Source organism: Melozone crissalis, unplaced genomic scaffold (assembly GCF_028551555.1).
Source record: "Melozone crissalis strain CALT ecotype California unplaced genomic scaffold, PUWL_Pcris_2 ptg000042l_1, whole genome shotgun sequence".
NCBI classification, from domain to species: Eukaryota; Metazoa; Chordata; class Aves; order Passeriformes; family Passerellidae; genus Melozone; species Melozone crissalis.
The window spans coordinates 23,177,255-23,204,881 of NW_026535820.1; the positions used below are offsets into that span (position 1 = coordinate 23,177,255).

At 39.6% G+C, this 27,627-nt stretch overlaps 1 protein-coding gene across 3 annotated transcripts in view; it reads right to left on the reverse strand.

Moving 5' to 3' along the window:
• SPIRE1 (spire type actin nucleation factor 1) overlaps window positions 1–27,627 on the reverse strand; it is a 134,015-nt gene that overhangs the window by 48,299 nt on the left and 58,089 nt on the right. For all 3 annotated transcript variants that reach the window (XM_054284551.1, XM_054284550.1, XM_054284549.1), the window contains exon 4: window positions 7,210–7,335. In XM_054284551.1, coding sequence (XP_054140526.1) covers window positions 7,210–7,335 — 126 coding nt within the window. The remainder of the gene's footprint in view (window positions 1–7,209; window positions 7,336–27,627) is intronic.

The following is a 27,627-nucleotide window of genomic DNA, read 5'->3' on the forward strand; positions in this document are numbered from 1 at the left end:
CCCTCCAGCATCCTCAGCCAGCATCAGTGGGTTTCTGCCTCTGTTTCAACAATAAATAATAGAAACCAACATATTTAAATATAATAGATCCTTTGTCAGAATTCAGCTGTGTTCCAAAGCCTGCAAGTAACCTCAGCTGCTGCTGCTGTAGCCACTTGCACTTACCCTTGGGACAATGGCTTAAGAAAAGCTATTACAGTACAATAAATACAGGGCCTAAATGGATTTCTATTCCAGAAAGCAGAAATGTCTTAAAAGGGTTTTTCTAAATGATCCCAGAACCTCAGACTCAATTCACCTATTAGAGCCTGGGCATTCATTCAGGCAATAAGGGTGGGATGTGTAGGAAATTACTGCTTCAAGAGCTTTTGCTTTTTTAAAAAACCTTTACAGCATTTGACCATTTTTTCAAAAGACTGCATTTTGTGGCAAAAGCCAGTAATAAAAATATCAAATGTCTTCAAACCTCTTGCTGTACTATTAAAAGCAGGCAGCTGATTTGCTGCTGCTGTGTGGCCCACATTTGAGATGTGCTCAGTGACAGATGGGAATTTATGTAAGACTCTTGTCAGCACAGTGTCAAAGACTCCCTTCCATAAAATGCTTTCTAAAAACATGATGCTTTAATGAATGTGGTATTCTAGGGAATCCAGACCTGGACTTTGACTTTCACCAACTGCAGAGCACAGTCTACAGCAGTTCTCAGTTCATACTCTAAATTAGGAGTCACTTTTTCACTGATTAAATTGATTTTTACACTGCTATCTCTGTAACTAGTAAAATATTATTGCACATCTAGGTTCAATTTAAAAATACATAACATTCACACGTGGGAAAAACTCCTTTTATATAACTTCAGCTATTCAACATGGGTTTAAATTCCAAGGGCTTAGGCAGTAGCATCACTCTAAGTCTTTGAAAAGACCCAAACCCCATTTAATTCAAATTGGGAATAGGATCAGTTAAATCAGTCCCTGCAAACCTCAAGCTGATAGCAGACAAAGTTGTTCATGTACAGAGATTTGGGCTGATGCACTTTGCTCAGCTCTGGAGGGGGCAATAGTCACCATGCTGCTCCACATAACTGTGCAAGGAGAGGCACAAAAAACCCAAACCAAGGGCACGTAACACTGTGACAGTGGCTGCATCACACAAGAAAGCCAAACCCTCCCCTGCCCAAGACAAACCAGCAGTTTTTTCCTTTATTAAAGGTCCTAAATTGAAGGATCAAACAGATCAGAATGGAGGCACAAGCCTGATGAAAACACAGCTGCAAAAGTGGAATCACTGGAGACTTGGAAGTGTAGGCAAAAGTGAAGGTATGAGCTGAAAAGTTTGTGAACTGATTTATTTCTACAGCTGTGCTCTCTGAAAATCCAAGCAGCAGAATATTTGACAGCTTACACAGTCACAAGACTTTTGAGCACAACTTGGCTAATGACTCTATTTCCAAAATAAGTTAGCCATTAACATTGTTTAGGTACCTATTAACTACCTCCATTATCATATTTTGTACAAATAATACAGCAGTATAGCCACCTGACCGTTTTCATTAGCTCTTTTGCAACTGAACCTTCGTAAGCATGAAATTAGGAATAAAAGAAAGGAACAATTTCATTTCATGCATGTCCTTAATTAGAATTTGTAGGTTTGCATTTCATACAGATTGGATTGAAATATATCCAGGCAGACTGAAAGAATTGTGTTTTTACATCAGAAAGGACAGAAATGCAAGGCAATTTGTTAAAAGAACAGTACAAAGATGACAGATTGGGAGCTTTCTCTATTTTCTACCAAAAGCCTAATTACAAGGCATGCTGTGGATAATGAAATTATGGATGAGTTTTTGATGAGCATGGATTTTCACTGCAATTAGAGATGTAGGCAATTATAAAAATATACAAAGTCTTAATTAGTTTTGGAAGGAATACTAATTTTGATGCTCTAGGGTGTACATCAATCTCTAAAACTTTTTTGAGGTATAAGTAAAACCTACTGCAACAGATCTGCCTGCTGGACACTCATCTCCCATGCTGGCCAGCATCACATGGTGTTTTCTAGCACCACCTGTGCCAGCTGAGGAGTTTATCACCCACAGGTCTACATCCCACACGCCAGTATCACCTTCAGTGGTACCACCCAGAGAGTCACAAAGTGTTTCAGAGTGTTAGAGTTCTCTGAAAGGCAGCTGGTCCAAGTTAAAGTAGAGCTACCCAGAGCCAATTGTCCAGCATCATGTCCAGACAGCTTTTGATGATCTCCAAGGAGAGAGAATCCACAACCTCCCCAGAAAATCTTTGTTCACCCTCACAGTAAAAACAGTATTTCTGGCTGTTCAGAGGAACCTCGAGTTTTAGTTTGTGTCCACTGCCCCCAGTCCTGTCACTGAGCACCAGTGAAAAGAGCCTGATGCTGTTGTCTTTGCCCTCTCCCCTCAGGTATTGAGACACTGATAAGATCCCCCTGAGCCTTCTCATTTCCAGACTCAACAGCCCTGGGTCTCTCTGCTTTGCTCACAGGAGAGCTCTTTCAGTTCTCCATCATCTTCCTGGCCCTTCCCTGGACTCTCTCCATGGTGTCAATGTCTCTCCTGTACTGGGGAGCCCAGAACTGGACCCAGCACTGCAGCTGCGGCCTCACCAGTGCTGAGCAAAGGGGGAGGATCACCTGCCTCAACCTGCTGGCAGCATTCCTCCTGCTGCAGCCTTGGACACCATAAGGTTCCTTTGCAGCAAGGGCACTTTACTGGTTCACTCAGCCATGAAGCGCACGTGGAACATTAACTCCAGGGGAAGGCAAGACTGGGCAGTAACTGGGAGCCAGAGGAGGACTAGGGCAGATGTTCCTTCAAAAAGCAGGTTCACAATGTGGATACAGGCCTGGTGAATCCCCTGGCTGATCCAAAGCACCAATTTTGCATTCCTTTGCTTGCATAGTCGCTCCCTATCTTTCTCAGTCACACTCGATGCCACTTCTGAGCAATGTGTGTGATCTTTTCAGATACTTCACAGCAGGAACATTTGCTTTATCTCAAGGACATCACTTATTTGTGCCTACAGCTCTGTCTATGGCCAGGTGCCACCAAAGGTTATGTCAAAGACTTTTGGACAATTCTGAAAAAGATGGCTCTTTTCTCTTACATGGGTCAATTTTTAGCAGATATTCACACTATCTTGCTCCCTGCCATACATGTGTGCATTTCCTTCACCTTGTGGACCATTTTCACCCAAAAGCAATTAAAAAACCCTAAAAATTAAAAAAAAAAAAATACAAAGAAAAAAAAAAGACAAAGAGAGAATCCCTTTCTGTGGGATTTTCTTATTTCAATTTTGAAAGCTCACTTCTTGACATGAAAAACAAGCTGTACTCTATCTTTGTTATCAGCTGTAAAAGCTTAAACAGCAGGTCACAAGTATTAAGAGGTCTTGGCCCATCAGAGGACCACTCCTGGATACCAAGCAGATGGTACCCAGGGTGAGTCTGCAGCAAGGGCACCTTTCACAGACCCAGAGCAGCATGCAGGTGCTGCCAGCAAGCTGGGAAACATCCCAGTAAACTTGCTAAAAAAAACTTCACCTTGCAAAAAGAAAACTTTTAGTTGTTTACTTTTTTAAACTATTGCAACAGTGCTATCACATCTTTCTCAACTCTGCTCATCCTGTGCATCCAATACATGAAATTTTTCAAGAATAGAATTACCATCTCCCTGTCTGCAAGTCAGCTTGGCTGCTGACCTTTCATACACAGGGAATCAGACTGGAAATAATCATATGGCATCAATTATGTGACAAAGTGCCTAAAACATTCTATTTGACATCCACTGAGATGATGTGAACAGCTCACTCATCACTTCATCATCTCTGATTAACACACTCACCCAAATGAATGCAGTCCAGCCCTTTGTGAATCTATGTTCTATTTGTTATATGACAGATGATGACTGGGGAACATGTAACTCCTCAGTATATTTATTAGTATTACAACACATTACAACCTATAAACCTACCCCTCCTACCTACCACTCAATCCCTCTTGAAATCCTGGACTTTCAAAGTCCTGCTCAGTTTTTATAGGCCCAAATTGAAAACAGCATTGCAGCAATATTCTTTTTTCGTGACTCTTTCACAGTTTATTTCCCATCTAAACCTGTTCTAGGCTGCAGCATAATATAGGTCAGATTTACTTCACTCCAAGCAAGTGAATTTTTACTGATAAAATTCTCCCTCTGCCACTACAGTGAAGCTGCCTATTTAAGCATTTACTAACCAAAAAATATGAACCTCATGTACCTGAGAAAGAGATACACAGATGCCACTCAGTGGCCCTAGAAGGAATCCAAATAATTTCAAAGTAACTTTTATCCACAGGAAAGTTACTTTGAATAATTCCAGAGGATTCTTTCCCTTTTTTGGTGTTTTTAATTTAATTTTGATCTCACATCCACAACTACATCTAGGTCTGATGAAATCTAAAGGACGCTCTCCAAATTAGGCTGTTAGTTTTTGAAAAACTAAAAATTTAAAATTCCAGGCATCTTTAGTGTCAAACCCAAATATTACACAGTATAATTTTTTTTAAATTGGAATTGATGTATGTAACTTGGTTATTTTCCCCCAGTTCTCTGCCAATGCAATCACCACAAACCCATGACAACAAAATTTCCTTACTGAAGTATTCAGTGTTTATCTCCTTTATACACACTACTTGTGTGACAACAACAAAAGGAAAAGAAAAAAGGAATTCACTAGAAGACCATTTAACTGTACACCTCATGATTAAAGATTCTGCTGTGTGTTTGCAAGACAGAAGAGCATGTAAACAATAGCACAGCTTTTACTGGCACAAAACTAGCGTGATCATATGATCCCTGCTTGCCTCAAGTATAAACTATAAAGGTCACTTTAAAATGGGGCAACAAGATTTACAGCATTCCACCTCATATTCTTCATACCTATTTTTTATTTTGTAAACTGTATTATTTTCAAAATTAAACACCTTCCAAATTTATAGTTAGATAAAAGCTATGACCAAGGACCAAGCACATCATAAACCCAAAGTATTCAGATTCCAAAAGCTGCTTCCTAGACAATTTTCTAGGTAATTTCTTACATGCCTACTGAGGAAATGATCCAGAGTAAAATGAAATCAAAAGGTCAAAATTCTGGCCCTGGTTAGGTGCAGCAATAGAAGTCTTACTGATTCAGTAGGGCCAAAATTCCATCCACAAGGATTACTTCCTTTGACCTAAATGTGCTTTGAATCAATGCCTAATAGTCTGTGAGAGGCAAATGGCTTCTTTCATTTGGGATTAACTCAGAGTATTCTCTATGGTGTGTTCAGATGTTGTTGGGTTTTTATGCCCAATGATAAGGTGATTAAGTAATTTGCAAATTCAAAATGCCTTTCTACTTTTTAAAATAATATTAAAAATATTTTTGTTAAGACATGATTTAAAATGGTTATAGGCCACAATATGTTATTTTGACATTGACAACAAAGATGCCCTATTTCTGCTCACTGTGCCCAAGGTGTTTGAGAACTATTGGAAACTTAATTCCTCTCTGAGCAGAAAGAAGAACACTCTGAAGGGTGTTATCTTTGAGCCCCAACACGGACTTTGCAAAAGCAGTGGAGTGAGGTGTTTCCAGCACAGGTCCTTCTGTTAATATGTCCAGTAGTTAAAAGCCAAGATGTGAAATTATTGATGTCAAAGTTTGGGAAACAAACCTTTAGCATGGAGACCTTGTATCCTGGCTGCTTCCTGTGTCAGGGACATTGGATGCAGATGTCCCATAACACAGGCACTTCAGAAAACAAGTGGCTCTTTAGCCATGCTGACATTGCCAAAATTATCCTTCTATGACACTGCTTTAGTTTAAAAATTGCTTTCAGTTTGAATAGGACTGGAGAAGGAGTGAAGATGCAATGTGATCCTGTGCAGCAGAAAAACATCTCAGAAGGATTCTCCCTCCTGGATGATGCATCTCACTCAGGAAAGAAAGAGCAGCAGCCCCTTATGCTTCTGAGTAGTTTGCATCTTCCACCATCAACATGATAAAAGCTCTCTTGTACTCATCTGAGGCTCATCTGACCCTTTAATGAGCTGATTCAGCTCATTAACCTGATAAGGAGTGACTCCTTTACTTTTTGTTTTGCTGATATTTACTAGATTTGTTCCCTAGAACCAGAAGAAGGGAAACAGTGGGAGTATGTGTGTGTGGGTGGAACAGCTCTGCCTTTTTCAGCAGCAAAATTTTTAGGTCAGCCTATAAAATCTTATCCTGCTTTTCAAAGGTACTGTAGATCTTGACTTACAAAAGAAAAGAAAATCCTTCAGGGATTTATTAAGGAAAAAAAAATTATGAAAGCGTTGCTACTTGACAAGTTTGCTTTGGTGAAGAAACCAGCTTTGAGAAATGAGTCTCCCTTCCTGCCCTTCCCCTCACTCACCAGTTTTCCAATGTTACTAGCACCCAGACTGTTTTAATACAATTGTTCACAGGGCCACTCTGCAGGCCAGATCACTGAAACTATCTGCAGTAAATATCAACCTCAAAATCCCTCTTCAGCCAGACCTGATAATTGCAATGGTTCACAGGATGGCCTTTCAGCCAACAATAACAGCCAAACAAGCAGTGAACATAAGCATTGTGACCTGAAGGGGAAAATTTTTCTATTTTTAAATTTGGCTCTGCTGTGAAACCAATGTGACAGACAACAAACCAATCATACAGCAAAAGGTAAGAGAAGCTGCTGACTGGGGACAAAATATGAGCAAGAAGAATCTCAGCTAATTCTCAGCAAAGAGAATTCCCTCATGGGAAGGAGCTGAGGAAGAACAGGCAAAGCTCTGACACTTCATAACATCCCTAAAACACCAGAGGAGAGTTTAGACACAAAATATATTGCACACATATATGCAGGAATGGGTATATGTATCCAAGGTGTTACCCTCCAAGAAAATACTCTGCTTTACTCCCAAATAGACTCATCACAATTAATAACAAATTCTGATGGGTGTAAATTGCTACAGGCCAAAATTAAAAAAAAAAACAAAACATCTCAGCTGAAGGAGTGTACTCCCTGAAAAGTACAGATCATCTCCTCAAGCATCTGACAGTCCCTACTGGCTGGGTACAGAAGTGATTTTGTAAGCCAAATCCACATGGTGATGAGCTCAAAAGCAGAAAACCTTCTCAGACTGCTTACCTCTTTTGCACTTTTAATTTTGGCCAGGAAAGTGTACAGCTCCATTGTTTCAGCAAACAGAGCCCGACACACAGCTTGGTAGTGGTTGGGCGCCTCTGATCGTGTTGGCAGGTGGGCAGCACACAGCTAGGGAGAAAAATAAATAATAGGATCAAAACAATGCCCCTGGCTTTCATTAATGCTACAGAGCATGAAATAACATGAAAGTGAATGCAACCAAACATGAGACATTTAAGTTTAGTCAGGAATTGTGTCTTTTCTATACCTTCTGTTCCCATTTGTTTTATGAGAAGAGTACTATAAGAATGGTAAGGGAACCATGTTCTAGAAAACCAAGACACTGCCTTTTCATAACAAAAAAAAAAAAAAAAAAAAAAAAAAAGGAGGGGGGACAATATAATTCAACATAATTGTGAAAACAAGCCATCTTGCAGTAGCAAATTTTGGGAAAACATACTTAATTCAAACCAGCTTTAACAGTAAGTGTTAAGTATTCCTATGAACATGGAAGAGAAATGTATCTCTATTGGTTTATGAAAGGATGGAAGAAGAAGCAAGGAAAAAAGTACAGTGTAATCATCAAGCTGAAACTCTGATCAGATTTATTTCAAGCAGCACAAAGATTTTAAAACTCAGCAAGAGCTATGGAAGCACAGGCTAATTGCTTTACCTCAGACACACATGAACATTTTCAAACACAGGCATAGCTAATGCAAAGGAACCCTACAGGTGTTTCCATATATGCTAAACTTGTCAAACTCTGAAAGCCTATTCAAATCGCTAAGAATTATTCACAGTTACTGATGAACAGTCAGTCCAGCATTGCTTCTAGAGCAAAACATGCAGCTCCCATTTCCAACAAGAAAAGTTTTACTGAAACCAGCCTTTACATTTCAAACTGAGAAACTGAATTGTTAGAGTGACATCCAGCTTCATGGACATACCATTTACATGGAAATATTGGCTGAAAACAGACAGAATAAAATAACAACTGTAATTTGTTTCCTAAACACTTTTAAATTAAAGAAAACCCCAAAGCTGAAACTTGAGTATGGACAGCCATATACTGGTACATATGTCAAAATAAAGTCTTAACCAAGGCCATAAATTTGGTCTTGTTTATGTGGTTCTATTGTAACTATTTTTATATATATATATAACTACATTCAGATCTCCAGAACTAAAGCTTGAGAGAAAAGCCTCTTTAGCAGAAGAGCCCTTAATTAGCCTAGTGGCATACTTGTCTAAATCTCTCCTGTTATTTCAGTGAACGCTCTTGTTACAAGGGGCACAATGCATGTAAAGCTCAGGCTGCTTTTCCATATTAGTTTCCATTTGATTTAAATCCACACTGCCATTAAAAGGTGTGGTGCTGTGGCCTCCAGCTGTAGGGATCCACAGATACCCTCCTGCTGGCACGGGAGTTCATGCCCTAACTCAGAGGATTACTCACCCTGACAAAAATCAACAGTGTGAAGGAAGTGGAGCAGGAGACAATTACTCTTCATGGCATGGACACACTCCCAGAAGTGAAGGCAAAAAGGAGCAAGGAGAACATGCTGCCAGGGTGGGAGAAGGGAGGAAGGGCTGAAGAGATTTAGACTGCCTCAATCTCATTGACAAGTTGCTCTCTGAGGCCATAGGCCCCTTGCTATCTTTTATTTCTTCCCATTAGAATAACAATACAGAGCTCAGTGGTCAGATTTGGTCAACTCCTTTGATAAACCTTTATAAACACAATTATGTACTCCTGTGTATTTATCTACTTTTCATTGCAAAAATGAATACACATACAGAAAGTTTATATATACGTGTGTGTATATTTTTATTCCTTGCTATATATTTTTTCCTATATATTTATTACTTCCTATATATTTTATTCCTTCCACATAGGAAATGCAAGGCAGCCATGTTCATGAAATTGCCCTTGATCCCTGCCCTTCAAAATTTATGCTGTTTTACAGTGGATGGCCAAAATTTTCTTACACTCTTCAAATTTATTTCTGGATAATCACAAGGATGTAGTTGACATATGTCTCCATTTTTCTCCCCACTCCCCAACTCCCCACTTTTTTCCTTTTTTCCTCCTTTTTTTTTCCTTTTCTTTTTTTTCCTTTTTTCCTTTTTAACAAATGGGTTCATCTCCTTGGCAGATAAAGGAAGAAAAACCCAAACAGATGCACTCCTAATGCATGCAATAGTGATAGCACATACCAAAAAGACAGAATCTACTAAACATTTCCCTTAATAAAATATTAGAACATTAGACCAGTTCTGAGTATGGTTGTGCTCTTTTTTCTCAATAATGAATCATGTCCTTACTTGCCTTACTATGTTTTCATTTTCTAGTAATTAATTATAGTACAGAAAAAAGAGTTTCATTCTAAAATACACTACTTACAAAAATAAAAACATTAGCAACTGCAATTTTGAAAAAGGTCATAAAATGTTGGAAGTCTTCATAGCTGAGAATAAAATTTTATTATTACACAGACTGCACACATGTTTTTAAGAATCCTTCTTTTCTTTATTCAGAGGCATGTTAATTAGAAACATTTTGCATCAAATACTGAGAAAGCTAATGAAATGCAGTGGTGAGAAGTTCAAGCAGGGAATGGTTGTAATATTGATTCTATTAGCGAACACAAAGTAAAGCAAAAAACAAAGCCTGCTGAACCAAAGTTACAAAAGCAATCACATAAAACCTGACCATTTGCTTTGCAAACCTTAGGCTGCAGGTATTAAAAGAGGGCCAGCAGCTCCTACCAACTTTCATGTTCTGAGAAATCAGTCTCCGAAACATCTTATATTATGTAAAGATGCATTACATAATAAAACTTCTTGTGGCAATATTAAGTCAAACGACTCAACATGAGTTTTTTGGATTAGGGAAGGTAAGCCTGAAGAAAAAGGAAAATGTAAATAGGACAGGCTGATTTTTTTCCCCCTTCATTGTAATATATTGTACTTGCACATTGGTTCAGAACCCCGACAAGCTGTAACTTCTGCATGAAATACCACAAAATCTAGGCAGGCAAAGCAAATCAAGCATGAAATGTCACTTCTAGCCTGAGTTCAGGATATTTATCCACTTTAAAAAAATTAAAATCTTTAAGTTTATGGTAGTAGTGTTTGAAAAGCTATGTTTCTGTAACACACAACAAAAATCCCACTCAGTATGTTTTAATAACTGAGATATGAAAGGATAACTACCTAATGAACTCCTCCTTTTACCATGTCAGGGTGGTAGTAGTGCAAGAAGGATTAAGATCATATATGCAGTCTTTCCCAGTCATTTTGAGGTTGTATGCTTATTCTGACACTTGCCTTTTCATCCCTCATGATACAACTTAAAGCTACCCTAAGGGGGATGAACTCAAACAGTGCCCAGAGCTTAACACAAGGCCTGTTTGTTCTGCTTCCAAGAAGTCTCAAAAAGTATGGCTCAAAACAGATTATGTGGTATTTGCAAACTGGTGAAATAATAAAAATATTATCAACTACTAAAACATTAACTAGCTCAGTCTGTAAATATTTCCATTTGCAATCATTGTGAAGAGCTGGGATTTCTGAATTTTTTTTTTCTAACTGAGCCTATCCAAAACCCCAGCTTGACCCAAAGCATTCAATCTTTGCTTAGATCACTAAGAAGATTAGAGGCTGTTTCCATCCACATTCAGGGTTCACAGGAAAAAAAGGCATTATGTAAATATCATAGCCTTGCCAGCTCCTCCAACTTCATCCTCGGTTGACTAGGAAACAGGGTGCACCAAGCCAAAGCAGTGCTACCAGGAATCACAATTTAACCATCTGAAGAGATCAAACAGCATTTCTTGCATTTCTTTGAATATATTCCAGCAAGGCCTCCATAAAGTTACAAGAAATACAGTTGACTCTCCCACTAAAATGCAGCTCAGCTTTGCAAACCCATTTTGAATAGATATATACTGGAAGCTTCATCAAAACACCTGGGCTGCTGGAATTAAGATTTCAGAAGACAAAAAGTGTTTCCACTTGTAATTATCTTGGGGAATGCACCACAAAGAAGAAGATTTCTTTTTCCCATGGGCCACAAAGACAGGCCATTGATATTATGCAAAACATATTACCAGCCTGCAAATGCCAGGCTTGTTAAGTGTTTTGAAAGCCTTGGAGTATTAACAAAGACTTAAAAGATGTACTTTTTCTTAAGCAACAAGAAGAAATTACTTTAACCAACAGATCACTGAACATGCAAGTGTACTAGCTATTTGCCTCATCCTTTGCAGTATGGTACTGCAACAGGTTCAGAAAATAAAACTCAGCTTGAGATGCCTTTTCAAGTCCGGACTATTTTCTGAAAGATTTTACCTCCATGAAGATAAACTAGAGTTTATGATTAGGCTTTTGTTTTCATATATATCCTTCTTAATATGAATATTAACTTCAAGCAGCCACACACCTTACCAGAGAAATCTTACCAAGACACGACCTGCATATTTGTAAAATTTAACTAAGCATTTTGCTTTACTATCCAGAATAATACTGAGGGATGGGCTCCTGACAGGAATAAGTGTTTTGTCATGAGTTTGTAAGATGTTTCTGCCTGCTAGGACCACCCCTGTACACAGTACCCACAACTTAGGCACAGTAAAAGTTTTGAGGTGGCTTTTACAACATCTGGAGCCAATTTCAGCTGCTTCCCAGCACTTCAGAGCTGCTTTCTCAAACATTCCAGGCAGCCATGTGCCCCTGGCTCTGCTGCTTGTAACTGCAATGGGCCAAGGAGTGCCTGATCCCTCTGATAAGGATTCTAGGGGAACACTCCTGAGGAAAGACTGCAATAAGATAAAAGGGATGGGAGCAGAGTTAGCTATTAATCCACAAAATAAATTAACAGAAAATACAGAAAGTATTCACAGACATTTACTCTTCACCTGCAAAAGTTTGGTAACTTTTTAATTGATATTTTAAAGGATCTTTTGCAAGTGCCATGGAATGCCCAACTGCTTGACATGTGATCTAGTTAATTTTGGACACCTCAAGGAAAAGGTAGGTTTTGTGGAAACTGAAGCAAATTGCCAGTACCAAGCACATCTACCTTGGTATTTAAGTGTTCTCCAGCAGTCTGCCAAGGCCTTCCCTTGGGCTGGTATTTGTTGTTTTGATAATCGCTTTCGGGTGAACAAGGGTAGTACTACACAGTTCCCTACTTCACAATTTCCAAATTTAATGTTTTGAGTAATCCTCCCCATAAAATAATTTAATAAACACAGTCCTTCTTTACTGATTTTCCTTTTTAGTATGAACCTGCAAATGCAGCAGCAAAGCTATTGCATTTAGCAATAACAGGTATAATTTGAAGAAATAGTGGCCTTGGTTGGTTCTCTCTTTCAGGACTGTGTAAAGGACACAACAAGGTAGCTGCTGAAATTACAGCCAAAACTGCAAATGGAAATTGGATGATGCAAGGATTGAAAACACTGCTTTGCATAGGATGCTGATCCTTAAAGAAATGTCCACTTGTCTGCATCAGATAATCGTCATCATCATCGCTAACTACCCTCTGCTTTGCAAAGTCTAAGGATTAAAGGCTCTGAGCAAATTATTTATATTTATGCTGAAATGTCAAACAGGAGTGGACTAACAAATGTTTACAAATGCCCTCCTGAGTCAAAACTGAAGTCAGCCTGCAAGTAAAATTGAAAGATGCTCCTCATTAGGGTAGACTGTGCTGGGAAATGCTGCTGTGAGGGTTTGGGTGCTGCCATTGTTTTAGAAACACAAAGCAAAACACACAGATTCAAAATGTTGGGGATGAAACTGGTTCACAGTTAAGGGCTCCCTTCCACTATTTTCTCCTGAACAGAATATCTGTCCTGACATTGTTTCCTTGAGGTACCAATTGCACTGAAGTGCTGAGCACCATGACTCATTTTCTTTCTTAAAATCTTAATACTACACAACTATTTGATGAGTCTTAACTACTTTTCCATGCTATTAGACTGAATTTAGGCAGTGATGAGAATCTTGATAAAATTTTAATAGACAGCAACTGCAAGATTAACACCCCACTGAACTGTCTCACCTATAAACTTGAACCTTACCCAACAACAGACAATTAAAGGTGAAGATAATTTGTAATCTGTTACATTTATATGATACCATCTTTAGGAAAATGAGTCTTACAAATATTTAACATAATTACAAACACTTTTGAAAGTATTTAAAACTTACACTGGTGTCAGGAAGAGAAAACAAACTCCACTACATGTTACTGAGTACATCTCAATTTTTAAGCCAAATCCTGCATTTTTCATGCTCAGTGAACCCTATTCTCACTCTTTATTAGCTTTCTAAGAATGAAGAACTATCAAAACAGATTTTAAATGAAAGTCAACCTATGTTTTTATGAGACAATGATTATTTCCACTGGACATTTTGATATTAAATTTTCAATGACTAACTTTATGTACTAGTGCAGACTTCTTGACAAAGTTGCACTTGTATAAATTCTCATTTCCACTTGAAAGCCATGAGGGTAGTATTTTTACCCCTCAAATACAAGCCCCTACATACAACTATTTCTGGACTATGTGTTAAGTGTATTGTTACACTGTCTTTACACAGTGGACTAACAACATCCTGCTTCTCAAAGAGACTTGTCTCAAAAGAGCCAATTAAGTGAAAACCAATTCTGCATTCTTAGTTTCAGAGAAACTGTGCTTTGTTGTTTCTTAGCAGAATAATGGAGGAATTAATAATATAAATATGCAGCAATCTGAATTTGCTAGCTCTCCTTCTTTGACTATTCAGTGCAACATCAGTGGGATTATTCATGGGCAAGTGTGAAAACCTACCATTTCTGGTTTTCCCATTTTTTTACGTGAAATGTCAATCCCTGCAACATTTAGCAAAACCACCAGGTAGCCTGTCAGCAACAACTGCTTTCTAAAGCTCTCTGCTTCACAGGTAGACAAGAGCTTACTGCAACTCTCATCTGTACCACTCACACATCTGCATTTCATGCTGGAGCAGCAGAGTGAAGGATGGGACGGAGGCATCTGGGTAAGAAAACCAGCTTCAAAAGCAGAGCAGAGGCATAGATGGGAAAACACGATAAAACTGGATAATTAAAGGAGAAGGGGAGTGGCTGTGCAAATTCACAGGGCTACCTGTAGTTATTTAGCTAACAGCCCATTAAGCTGTGGAACCACCCTTCACATTATTAAATAACTTAGAGCTGAACAACTGCTAGCAAAGAGCTGCACCCTTGTAATGCTATTTTGTATGCTTGTCTGCCATGCTGCTCAGGCCCTCCTTAGGGCTGCAGGGTGCCTTCTCCTGTTCCTGAATTATTGCTTCTGTTCAGGAGAGGAGAGGAGAGCTGGTTTTGTACCAGGATGCTTGGCATATGCAGCAGAGAATGAGGTCAGGATGGAAGCCCTTCTTTCTTCCCCTCTCCCCAAGACCTCACATGAGCAGAAAAAGCAGTGATTACACCCAGGCTGCTGCTTAAAAAAAAAAAAAAAAAAAAAAAAAAAAAAGAGTATTTCAGGAAAAACAGTAGAAAATAGTGAAGTATTTAAAACAGTTTAAATGAGAAAACAATTTTATCAAAAGGTATCATAAAATGTTGGGCAATGACCCTCAAATCAGAAACCAAATCACAGAGACACATGTAGAAAAGGAAGGGGAGAATAGTGCAGAAGAGAGGCTGCATCTCTCAGCTTTTGAATAATGCCCATCAATCTCATCATTACACAGTTGAGATGTTTGTATACATTCTAATTGAGAGACAATATATTAATGTAAGGCAGTTTATTCATGAGCCACTTAAAATCCAATTAAAATATATCAACTAAAATAAAAACATGCACTTTCCTTGGCAGCAATTTACAGTTCACATACAAAGCTTTAAAGTGTGTGTGTGTGTGTGTGTGTGTGTGGGAAGCTTGTTTGTTTTTATGTACAGTGCTGAAACTTCTCTCAGTAGGCATAATAATAATAATTTGCTTTCATGTTTTGTCCTGAAGCATGACTTTTTTATTCCTATCCAAAAAAACAGTTTTCCAGCCACATAACCAAATATACAGCATGAGAAAGCATAACAAGCTTTTAAACTTCACTCCCAATGAAAAAAATCAAGTAACTTCTAACCAGTCTCATTTTGCTTCCATTAGACCTCAGCTTATGGAAAGCTTTTCTAGTCCTTCATGTATGCCTACTCCTTATTTGTACAACCTTTGTCAGGGAAACCAGGTCTTGGAACCCTGATTGCATAAAAAAGGCCTACAGAAAAATTCTTTCTCTTCTTCTTCCAGGCAAGTGTGCTTAACACTTTTCTCTTAAAATTTATAGCCACTGAATCTACATTGCAATTGCCTTATCAAGCATATCAGTTACATAAATGTTAAACATGCCACTCTAAGGTAGGTATGAACAAAATTATTTAACCCACAATTTATTAATTAAATTGATTAAGTAATTTTGATTCAAATATATATCATTGTTTATTCAAACAGAATAGATATCCAATAAAGCAGAATGTTAAAAGTGGTTACAAGTGTTATTTTCTCCTCAGTTCCCTCTGTTTGTAGTGGCCCTTTTTTGTCCTTTTCTTTACACACACTTTATTCCTGGAAATTGTCTCCAGTATGGCAGTTACTAGAAACTGAATTACCTGGAGCCAATGGCTCTGAAATACTCCCTGCACATAGGTGGGACTCACCACCTGTAGGGACTGCAGATGGTGTTTATACTGCCCTGGATGCTCAGAGGCTTGAGGCAAAGACAACTCTGCTGCTTCACTCTGCCTCCACACGTGTCTTCCCATTGGCAACAATGGGAGTAAAAGCATTTTTTTAGCACGGTGTCACTGCATTTTTACCACTTTGTCAAGCATTCAAGGCCAGCTCAAGTACCCCAAATTGTGCTGAGTCAGCACTGTGGGGACCGTAGTCGTGCTGCTGGGGCTCTGTCACAGCCTTGCAGTCCATGCCCACACATATTCTTTCTCCCTAGTGATATTAAGAATTACAAATTTTATTTTTGTTAGTGCAGCTGAGGTCAACACAAAGCCCAGTGGGCTGGTCAGGGATCTTTTTTGATATGGAAAATAAAAAATTCTGGATCAAAGCCATTGCTGACCAAATCACATATGCTACAGCATATTTTTCCCTGCTCTGTTGGTCCATTTGCACTTCTATGCACTCAAAAGATCTTGGTCTCTAGGTGAACATTTAGGATGGACAGCTGTAGTGAATTATTAACCATCTTGCAGCAATTGATAGTTTTCTTGAAATCTTAGGTCCTGAACTCATAGGAGTATATATGAAATATAACCGTCACTATTTCTAATTAAGAGATTGTGAAGATTCTAGCATATTTTAAAGGCTGATCTCTTGATGCAATCTTAAAATGTATTAGTTTCCTTACATCATGACTTCTTGGAGGGGAGAGCAATGAGTCTCTGCTTCCAAAAGAGATGAACAACACAGACCTCAACACAAGACGGGAACCCCAAGATGGAGAACAAGAGAGATTGTCTCTTGCTAATAAACTGAACACAAGAACATTTCTTCCTCTTCCTTAGGGCTTGCCTTTTCTTTCTAACAGTTATCTTGTTTATTTCAAAATATGCCACTTGTAGAAGTAGGGCAATCCATGCACCTGGGCCAATCTCTGACTGCACAAGCAAGTTTGTTTCATTTTCAAATCAACTTCCCTGTACTTTCAAATGCTGAGCATTCTTTTGGAAATGAATTTAGTTGCACACTCAGAAAAAGATGGATGGAAAACATATACATAGTTTAAAGTATTTGAAGAATCTTTCCAACTTCTATTACCTTGCTTTTAATTAGCATAAAATAATTTTGCACTTTAGGTTATCTCAACCATATCAGATAGGTCTTACCATTCTTATCTGAGAAGGAACCTTGTAGAAACAAGTATGTTCCTCCCTAAAAGGGATGTGGCCCTCAACAGAGAATAGCTCAGGGGGAAAAAAACAAACAGCAAAAAAACCCAACAATAAAAAAACCCCATACACCACAACCCAGGTACCAGCCACCTCTTCATCAAAATCTTATTATCTGAAGGGAAAAAGAGAAAATGGAGGTAGCAAACCATTTTTCTAGTTCTCCAGTCAAGGCTGCATGATTGCTTTGTTTTCAAACACAGCCCTTAAAATAATTAAACAATTTTGTGCCAAGTACTCTAAGGACCTGCGCCGTAGGTAATTATTTACCTGTTCTCAGTTACACATCATGAAAGATATATCTCTACAAGTCAGGCAGGAACTCCCAGCTCAGTTCTTCATCTTTAAAGCTACCTTTAAACCCCCTGGCACTTGCAGAGGCATATACTACATGTCCATTGAAATTGATGCTTTTACATGATAAGTCTATCAATGCCTTTTAAAGCAGAAATATAAAGGGAATTTTATCTCTGGAAGGCAATTAATACTGTAGTGACTGCAGTCCAGAGAGAGCAAGGTTATCAAAGGGGTGATCATGGTAGAGCACTCTCCTGCATGTACTCAAAGACCAATTGTTACTCTTGGACAACTCTTTTCTATACTAACATTTTTCATAATAAAACCACTTTTGAAGGCTGAAAGTCAGAGCAGTTATATTTCTAAAAACCAGGACTTAGAGCAAAGTACAGTAACTAGAAATGCAAGTATATACATCTATTTCAAATATTGCTGCCTTCAAATATTGCTGCCTTCAGAAAGATGAAAGGCAGTTTAACATCAACTTCATACTGAACTTTATAAAAATGGATAAAGTGACATCCCTAAGACATTGGCAAAGTGCCTCAACTGGAGTTAGTTAACAGCTCTGAACCGAATTTTGGATGTACCTTCACATCTACCAAAAGTCCAGGGTAAAACTGCTGAGTGCTAAAGCTCACAGATTGTTCTGTCAGCAAAGATAACTTGAAACATCATTCTCTTGTCAAAAAGCCCAAAACTGTTTCTAGAGGACTTTCTGCCAGTATCCTGAAGTACACCTCAGTGTCCCACAAGAAAGACAGCTTCAGAAGGAATCTGGGGGAGGCAGGGAACGCAAGGGGGGATCAGTTCCCTCAAACTCTGCATGACACCAGCAAGGAGCTGCCAAAAAACCACTCTGCTTGCAGCACCTTCATTAAAAGGCCTAGATAGCTGCCAAATTACCTTCAAAGAGAGGTTAGCTTTATCTGCCAGAGTGGTAAAGAAAATTAATAATCCTTTTATTGTGGTAGGCATGTAAGACAAAAGAGGTTTGTGGAGGGTGTCTAGTTATCTTGCTGGTTATCTCCCCTCAGCTGCCCTGCACCCAGGCACAAGCAATACCTGCCCAGAGATTACAAACCTCCTGAGTTTCACCTGTACAGCAGCAACTGTCCTGAACACAACAGAAACACCCGTCCTGCTCTACCTGCTCACTTGACCACAGAGGCAGGCTGAGGGAGGTGGGTGCCATCCATGCCCTGGCCACCAGGAGAGCACCTGCAAGGAGCAGGGATGTTCCCTCTCTCCCTCTTCAAGGCAGAAAAGCAAGCCCAACTTGTAGTGTTCTGAGGTAAGGGTTTTTGGTTTTTAAAGGTTTCTGGTACAGACAGATTTCAGCCCTTCTGCTGAAGTGACACCCTGAGGCCAAGTGTCTCTGGCAACCAGACCTCACTGGAAAGTCCCCAGCAAATTGCCTTGGCTCCAAATACAGTAGGCACCATTACCAGGGCAAGAAATTGCAATAAGAACCCTCCTTTGCTCACCAGCACACTCAAATGCGAAAGGGACTGACATCACCCTTTTAAAAGGAGCACAGTGGTTACTTTCAAAGTAAAGCTGACCACATGTTGACCTCCAGTTACACTGCCCCAGATGAAAAATCAGGACAACTGTTTAAGACAGCAAATGACATCACTTTAATTAATGAAACCTGTCTATCAACATAATTCACTTAAACACTTGTCACGTTCAAAGCTGCTTTAAAATTACTTTGAAGGGATTTATGTGAACTGTCCCCAGCTTTCTTCATCAAGCTAAGGTACAGGAATCCCTTCACTTTTTATATGGGTTTATAAGAAATTAAACACAAGGGCAAACACAAGGACAAAATACTCACTGAGTATTTTTATTTCTAGTATGTTGCCTTGAAAACATATTCCTTTTTTTTTTTTACCTCTGAGCCATTAAAAATAGCTCTAAGTGTGACATGGTTCTTCTGTCCAGACATGAAAAGACAATAAATCTTGCTAATACTGGCTTGAACTTCAGTTTTTTTAATTTGTTTTTTTTTGTTTGTTTGTTTTTTTAATATCACATGCTACCACAGAAGACTTATTTAAAAACAAGCCCTATAGTTCACTTTCTTCACTTAACACTGTCATGTTTTTAAACATCACCTTACAATTTTGCCTTTCCAAAAGGTGGATTGAGGATAGCGATATCTTACATCTACCTATGTAAATATATCTGACTGTATAAAATACATATATGGGGGCTTGTTGCATGCAGTATATAACAGACTGGTAGATGTGAATTGATTAGAAGAGTCCAGTTCATAAAGAGTTTTGGCTTCATGAAAATTTGCTGATTTAAAGCAAGTGTTGGTCTTAATGCTCACATCAAGAAACCTTGGCATGCCAAAAAGAAAAAACAAATACAATTGCACATTAGGACCTTCTTGTCTCAACTCCAAGCCTGCTTTATCCTAAAAGAAGGCAAAAAACCCCAAATCCAGCCAATTGCTCCAAAAACCCCAACCATACAACTCTCTTTTGGCTTAAATCACCCAAAGTATCATGTTCTTCCCCGCCAACATGAGTGCAATAACTACAAAACAAATGCCTGGTTTTTCTAGTGCTTAAAATTAAGTTTCTAGCCTCTTTCTCTGAGATAAATAGATCAATAATAACAAAACAAAGGGTTTTGTTCTCTCTTCAGTGCAGAGGCAATAAAATGCCTGTTTTCCATTCACCCAAGCTTCCAAAAAGAATCCTCCTAGTGCCTTCTTTCCAGCCTTTACACAAAGCCAGCCGAGAGCAGCATGTGAAGCTCTGCCACTGTGTGCAGCTGCCTGTCCGTAGCACAATCCCTGAGCACTCTGTGCTTGTCAATCCCTCAGATAAATATTCCTCCTGAGAGGGTTTAGTTTGGGTCTACAAACAACAACTACTCGTGGTTCTGCTCAGTGCTGCCAGTTTGCTTTGCCTCCTCACATAAAATCCCTGAATTCCCATGCCTGCTACCTTTCTATAGCATCCAGGCTGCCCTACACCCTCCCTTCAGTAAAAGCTCTGCCAAGCTCAGTAGATTTGAAGAATTCATCTCTTGGGACCACTTGATTCAGTTGACAGTGAGTTATCTGAAGGGCTGCTAGGTTAAAACATTCAAATCATTCCCCACAATTCTGCATACCCAGCCCACGTATGAAGAAGCTTTGGAATGTGTGCCCCAAAGTTTGCAGTGAGGCAAACTAGAAACTACATCAGAAGTGCCCTGAAGCCATCACCCAGAAGAATATTGCTTTTCCCATTCTGTTATTTCATTAAAAATATTTACAGATCGTTCACTTAAAACACACTCAGGGCCATGCACCCTGCAGACAATAATCTTTTGAAAGCTACCTCTCAGGAGTGCTTCAGGTACAATACTATTCAGGGATGTTGGAAGTAAATGTTTAAACAAAAACCTACTGTAAAAAACCTTTTACTAAAAAATGCAAAACATGCTCTGTCTTCAGACCAATCTTTGGGATAAATATGATATCCTGCCTTTTAGATGTGCATCTTCAGGGGTCAGCACAATCTAGGAGACCCTGTTTATTTCTTCGTATCAAATGGCCTTATCTCACTTAAATATTTTTCTAAAATACAACATGCAACAGTACACTAAGCAAAAGGGAGCAGAAAATAGTATAATAGGAGCACAGTAGTCAAGAGTATGCTTAAAAAAAAGCATGGATAAAAGAAAGTGATTATTATTTTGGATAATTAATGGCACTTTTAAATCAATTCTATGACCTTTCCTCCAAATGTTTAATTTCTTTTTATACTGTTACTGGCACTGAAATAAATGTGCCAATAGAATTTTTGCCTCAAGCCCAAGCCTCCTTCTTGAATAATTCAAAAGCAAGAAGATCACAGTGGCTTAATTAAAGGGCCCTCCCTCTGTTTCTTTATTTTTCCCATGTTGCTGTTACAGGACAATATGCCTCTGCAAGAAGTTAAGTAATTTTGTAGCATCTATGCTGCTTCTATTTTCTTTGCTAATGCAATTATACCATTATAAGTGACTCTGGACTAGCAATATTGACAACTGAAATGCTCAGTTTTTTACATATGCAAAATGCATAGTCTTTTACATAGTTGCTATCACCAAGATAAACTGTAGCCACATTTCTCTTCATAAAAAAAGCAAGGCACAATTCTTCCCAAGAATATTTCTGGGATTCACATTCTCTGAACCTCAGAGAAAGACAACACAATTCTTATCATTTGCTGTGTTTGTGTATGTGCAAAAGTAGAATACAACATGGAAATTATTTACCCAAAGTCATAGTGTTTTGTTTCCTTTGCCTATCAGGGCCAGGTGTGTGTTTGTGTCGGGACTGTCGGCTCACAGTCACAAAATTCAATGCAGCGTAAGCAGTTGTGCGCAAAGTTGAATACTTAGCAAATTCAGTTTTAGATATATAGAATAATATAGTATAATAAAGTAATTAATTAGCCGTCTGATATCCATGGAGTCAAATGCATCATTCTCTCCCCTCATCAGGGCCATCACAACATTGCAATAATAAACTTAGTACACTCATATTTGGTGATTTACTTCCTGGCAAGATCTAGAAAAGGCAAAACTTCCACAGCCACTTTTCCTCTAACCTCTCTCCTGAATAGACTGATGGATTGTGAGGCTCTAACACCTCAGAGAAGTTAGGGACTCCACAATTTATAGAGGACCAGCACTCATAGACTCTGCCATTGGACCTTTCCTTTCAGCCTGGAAGGTGTAACATATTTTACCCCAGCTACATTAGACTAATTAAGAAATTCTCCCCCACCTCACAAGTCCTGCTTCTCTCATGCCTGTAGAGCACTAGAGCTACAAGAACACCCACAGTGCCCATTTCAAATGAGCTGCAGATGCACAACCTAAAAAACTGCAGAAATAAGCTCATCTGCTGTTTTGAACATGGTCAGTGAGTGCAGTCACTGGGAATCTGCGGCACACAATACTACATGAGAAAACTGCCCATCAGTTTTGCATGTCACCGTTAGTTCATCTCTTTACTGAAACACACATCCCACACATGATGTAAGTAATACAGGGGCTCCTGGGAAGCTACACTGGAAATTCCTCATGGGTTATCCCCTGTGAGATGCTGGCATTACATGGAATGTAAATCAAACACTTGTACCGTACAGGCATGATAGAAGGTATCATGTGAGCCTGAAGAATGGCCTTCACGTTTAAAGAAGCTAAAGGAGCCTGCAGAGATAAAAAGCTGCCAGCAGCACCACAAACATCCAAGCCTACATGGATAGAAAGGATCCTGACAAGATGAACCTTCACCAAATCCTAACGTAAGACAAGCTGCTGTCCTGGGTAATTTTTCTGAGCAGATCTACTGCCTTCACCAGGCTGACAGCAAATCTGAAAAACCCATCACAGCCTTCTGTGCACTGAGCAGTTTTAACAGCTGGAGAAGAGGGGAGGTTAAGAGATGGAGAGGGAGACTCAGGCAGATCCCTCCAGCTTTGGCCAGGTCAGGCAGCGCTGCTTTGCTGAGTGCTGCAGGTAATCTGCAGGGCAGAGAAGATGTGGGTCCTTTTTGTAATTGTGACTCTGCTCTTTTCCTGCTTTGTTTTGGGTCTCTACAGCTTTACTGTGTTAATTGACCATTACCCTGATTTCCAGTCATTACTTAGAACTTCAAATTAATCTGATCAAACAGAACATACCTTGTGAGAGTAAACACTCATTGATCTACTTCAGTCTCCAGGGTATATTTTAGGCAGCGCAGGCTCACACAGATTCTTTGATACTTCAGATGTATTCTTTCTTACAGAATGTTTTACATGTTTTCAAACTTGTATTTTTTATGGAATAACTGAAGCTCTATCATGAGAAATTCTGCCTTTTATGCATTATGGGCCACCATTACCACCAAAGAATCCTTCCATCTGCACTAAAATATGGAACTTTATTTTTACTCTTGTATAAATTACTTATAATAATTACAGCATAAAAAAGACAGAGGGGAAAAGTCCCTGCCCTACTGTGCCTCTTTTAGATGCATAAGGGCCCACACACAAATTTCAGGTGTATTCTAACCTCCCCATAAAAATAATCTGAATGCCCCATCTGTGTTTCCTGTTTTTGTTGGACAACTCCTTGGATTCCTCAGACTATTTTAGACCTTAGACAGGTTATACCAGTATAATTAAGTGAATTATGGGTACATGGTTTTTTAACCATTGCAGATGTGCTACTGTGAGCCATAAATCATTGCAGGAAAGGTCATTTGGTTTTGTCTCCCAGCCTGGAGTAAGACACTCCAATCTATCTAAGCCCATACTGATGGAAGGAATGTTTCCAAGAATAATAAAAGTAAGGAAGACAAAAAGTTCTTCTTTTTAAACGGAAAGAGCAAGGTCTTGAGGGACAACTTCCTTGCAAGTACATCAGGTACAAGCCCTTCATATCAAAGCCCTATTATTATTGTTAAATACTTTTACTTTAATACCAGCAACATGGAGATATTGCTCATACATTACAAACACTCAAACATGCAGAGAGACACTCCTGCTTATTTTTGCTCAGCTCTGTGGGGCTGCACAGCACAGGACTTCCAACACTGGCTCTGCCCATGACTCAGCCAGGAGCACTGTTTACTTTGCACCTGCACAATGGTGTTTGTAGATGAAGGAACTGATTAAAGAACAAAGGCAAACAAACTTTTGGGATGCTTTGATGACACACAGGTGACAAAGGTCCCAGCAAAGGTGACAGCACAGACATGAGAAACACACTGTGTTTTGAATGAATAGCCATGATGCACAAGGCTTGCCTGGACAAGAGGAAAGCAGCAGGTTTACTGCATTTCTAAGACAAATCCAAGTTCTCTCAAAGCACAGTGAAAGAACAAGAAAAGGCCTGTGTCCTATTCAACCAAGGTCCATCTATTCCTTTGCTAGTCCAATCTCAGCGATTGTTTTGAAGGAGACCCAAAGGGAATGGTTGAGCACATGCTCACCTCCTGAGCACAGGAGATGAGTCCTGGTCCTTGTGGCTTCACTGCTGAACTCAGAGCTCCCACTCCTGTCAATGCAGCAGAGAGAAAGGGTGGCCAGGAGGTGTGCTGACACAGGCTGTCTACCTGGTCAGAGCAGCACCATGAAACTGCACCTTCAGAGGCCCACACTGCCCAGGGGCACCCACCCAACTGCAGTGTGAGATGGGGCTGTGGCTACAAAGTCACTCTGGGACATTTTGGGGTTTCTTTCTAGCTGACAGTCCCCAACGAATTAAACTGCAAAAAAGGAACAGCCAAAGGAGAGCCTGCCTTCCTCAGAACTTAGGAGGTACAAAAACTAGATGGCTGCACTTTCAGAGAGCCAAACAGATGGGACAGGAGGTTTCCCAATATTACAAAAGGGGTCTCAGACAGCACGTCTATGTGACTGAAGATCCCCAAGTGGAGTATGATAATTTTTTGTTCAAGCCAGCAAGTACAGTGAAGAAAAAAAGTGAAGAGAACTGAGGACTTCCAACCCACTGTCATTTCAATGCCTCTCCATGCACATGAGACAAAAATCTTGTTTTTCTAAAATGAGATCCACCAAGATAAAGACTAGCACATAAACATGTGAGTACAGGATTCAAGAGAAAGGAAAGTATCTTTTTTGAGCATTTTCACAAATGGCCAACGTTGCTGCATTTATTTTTAATATAAAATCAGTTGGCAACTTCTGGGACTTTACCATCTCAGTAAGTTTCCAACTCATCAGCAGCTTCACACAGCATACACTGCAAGTTGCTTGTTTGGAAATGAAGCATAAATTTCAGGTTCATACAAAAATGCTTAGGCCAGCCCAGCCTTAAACTGAATTACACTGACAGAAAGCTGCACCTTACTAAGCTTGTACTGGACAAAATTATGGGTTCTTGAATTCCAGTAACATGAACTCTTTAACTGCCTGTCATAAACAAATACTCTGACTTGTTTTTAACTGCATTTTCTGGTTCCTTTCTGACAGGTTCCCATATTATACTCACATGGGGTCACAGCATCTATATGATAATAGTCCTCAGACTCAGAAGGGAGTCTCCAAAATACTTAGATCTAAATGTAGATCTTCTTATCCTGACTATAATTGCAGTGAGACAGGACATACTTTTCTTTTCCCCTATAATCCTACACATGCCATAGATGGTAGATCTGTTCTACTATCAAAGTACTCAAAATAAAACAGCGGCAGATCAATATCACCACTGTAAATTTCCAGCTGAAAGGAGTCAGCCATATCCTTGAACTACTAAGACATATGAGTCACCTAGACATACAAGTTTCTCATCTCATGACCATGCCAATGATTAAAACAACTGAAATGGGAGAAAAGGAGTGTTTGAGGTTGAGAGAAACAATTTATTCTTCCTCTTTGCAAAGCACAAACATAATTTTTCACCAATAAAAATATTGCAAACTGCATCCTTGTTTATATTTCTTATAGCGAGACAACACAATACTGACTATGCTGCTCTGAAAAAGAAATTTCATGCAAATTAAGTCAGCATGGAGATTTTCTGTGTATGAGTTTTGTTTGCTAGGGGACCTGGGCCACTCATTCACCTTTGTGAAGCAGCACTTGCATGACAGTTAAGTTTTGGTCAGAATTAACAAACATTATTACTGAACTTCTTACAAGCAATTAGGTAAGACCTGGGACCTGAAGCCATTGAGCACCAGAGACCAACCAACTGCACTTGTGTCCTAGACAAGAAGGTGTGGCTTAGCTACAGATAAGGCTCCTGTTAAAAGCTGAGTTAACTTTTGGGATGAAAGGTGAACATAAGAAAGAGAAAGATACTGGCTCAGGAAGGGTGCTGCCTTCTTTCTGTACCTTCTACAAGATCTGCAGAAAAAGGCAGCAAGGCAGTGACAAAGGTTAGTGCTGTGACTTGCAGGCACAACTGACAGCACCTCTACAATACCTCTGCTCTGCAGAAGGGCTGAGGCAAAGTCTACTACTGGCAGTGATTTGGCTACAATGATGCTCAAATCTGGAAGAAATGACAGGCTAGGATGGCAGTTCAGCCCAGCAAATACCAGCACAGAATAAAACCTGCTATCAAAGCCTCATGAGGTTACCTTTACACCCAGAATTAGAAAGGGGTGTTGACCTAGACTGAAGTATAATACTGTAACTGGGTTTAGGGCTGGGGCTCAAGCCAGCAGATATTGATAAATCGCAGCTTAGAAAGTGCCTCAGGGTTAACAGGAAGATGCTGTTGGTTTAAACCATCTGTCTGCAGAGATCTGTGGGATAAGGAGTGTGATAATGTTAAGATTAGGAGTGGAATTAGGGTTTGAGCATACTCTGGAAGAGGTTGATAAACTGTATCATCTTGTCTCAGTATCAGGGAGGGCCCCACGCTGTGATAAAGGTGCCACATGACAGGACTTCCCACACCCTTAGCAAGCCCAGCACTGCCCAGCATGCCAGGCCTTCCCTGTCTATTCTCTGTTGACCAAGGCTTCCCAAGGTGTGTGTGCTGCCAACCCCTGCTCCTGATCCTGGGATTACTGTACTGTGTACATGCAGAGCCAACCTGGCACTCCCACACGTACAGATTTACAGAGCATAGCGTGTACACACAGTGGATGGGGTGGGGAGAGGGACTCAAACAAGGAAAGCATCTGTCTGGAAATGTCCAGTCTTTACTGTCTCCGTTTCTCCCTTCTTTTGCAGCAGGGCTGGCAAATCAGAAATATATCAAAGACTAAAAGCTTCTGGTAATCAATGTCTCCTCTCTTCACAGATGCCTTTTTAAAAACACTAGGTCAAGTCTGGACAGCAGGCTGGTCCTGCCAAGGAAATCAGAACCTAAATCAGCCTAATATACCAAGAAGCAGCACAAAAGCTTGTCTGTGTCTTCCCCACTGGCTTTGCCAATGATGATCTTGGCAGTACTATTTAGCACTTACCCTTTTCTCCGTTCTTGGGAATCAGTGTTTGCCATATTACTCAGCATTTTCCAGGCTAGGGGGAGGGTGCAGGATTGACCTTGCTTATTTCACATTACAGAAAAACCTCACATATCTTAACTACCTCTGTGTTTTTTAATCACAATATATACACACCCAAGTTAGTGATTAATGGCGAAGAGTTCAGCGGACAAAGACAGTTTTTGGAGGAGGAACCATATAATCACTTCAAGGA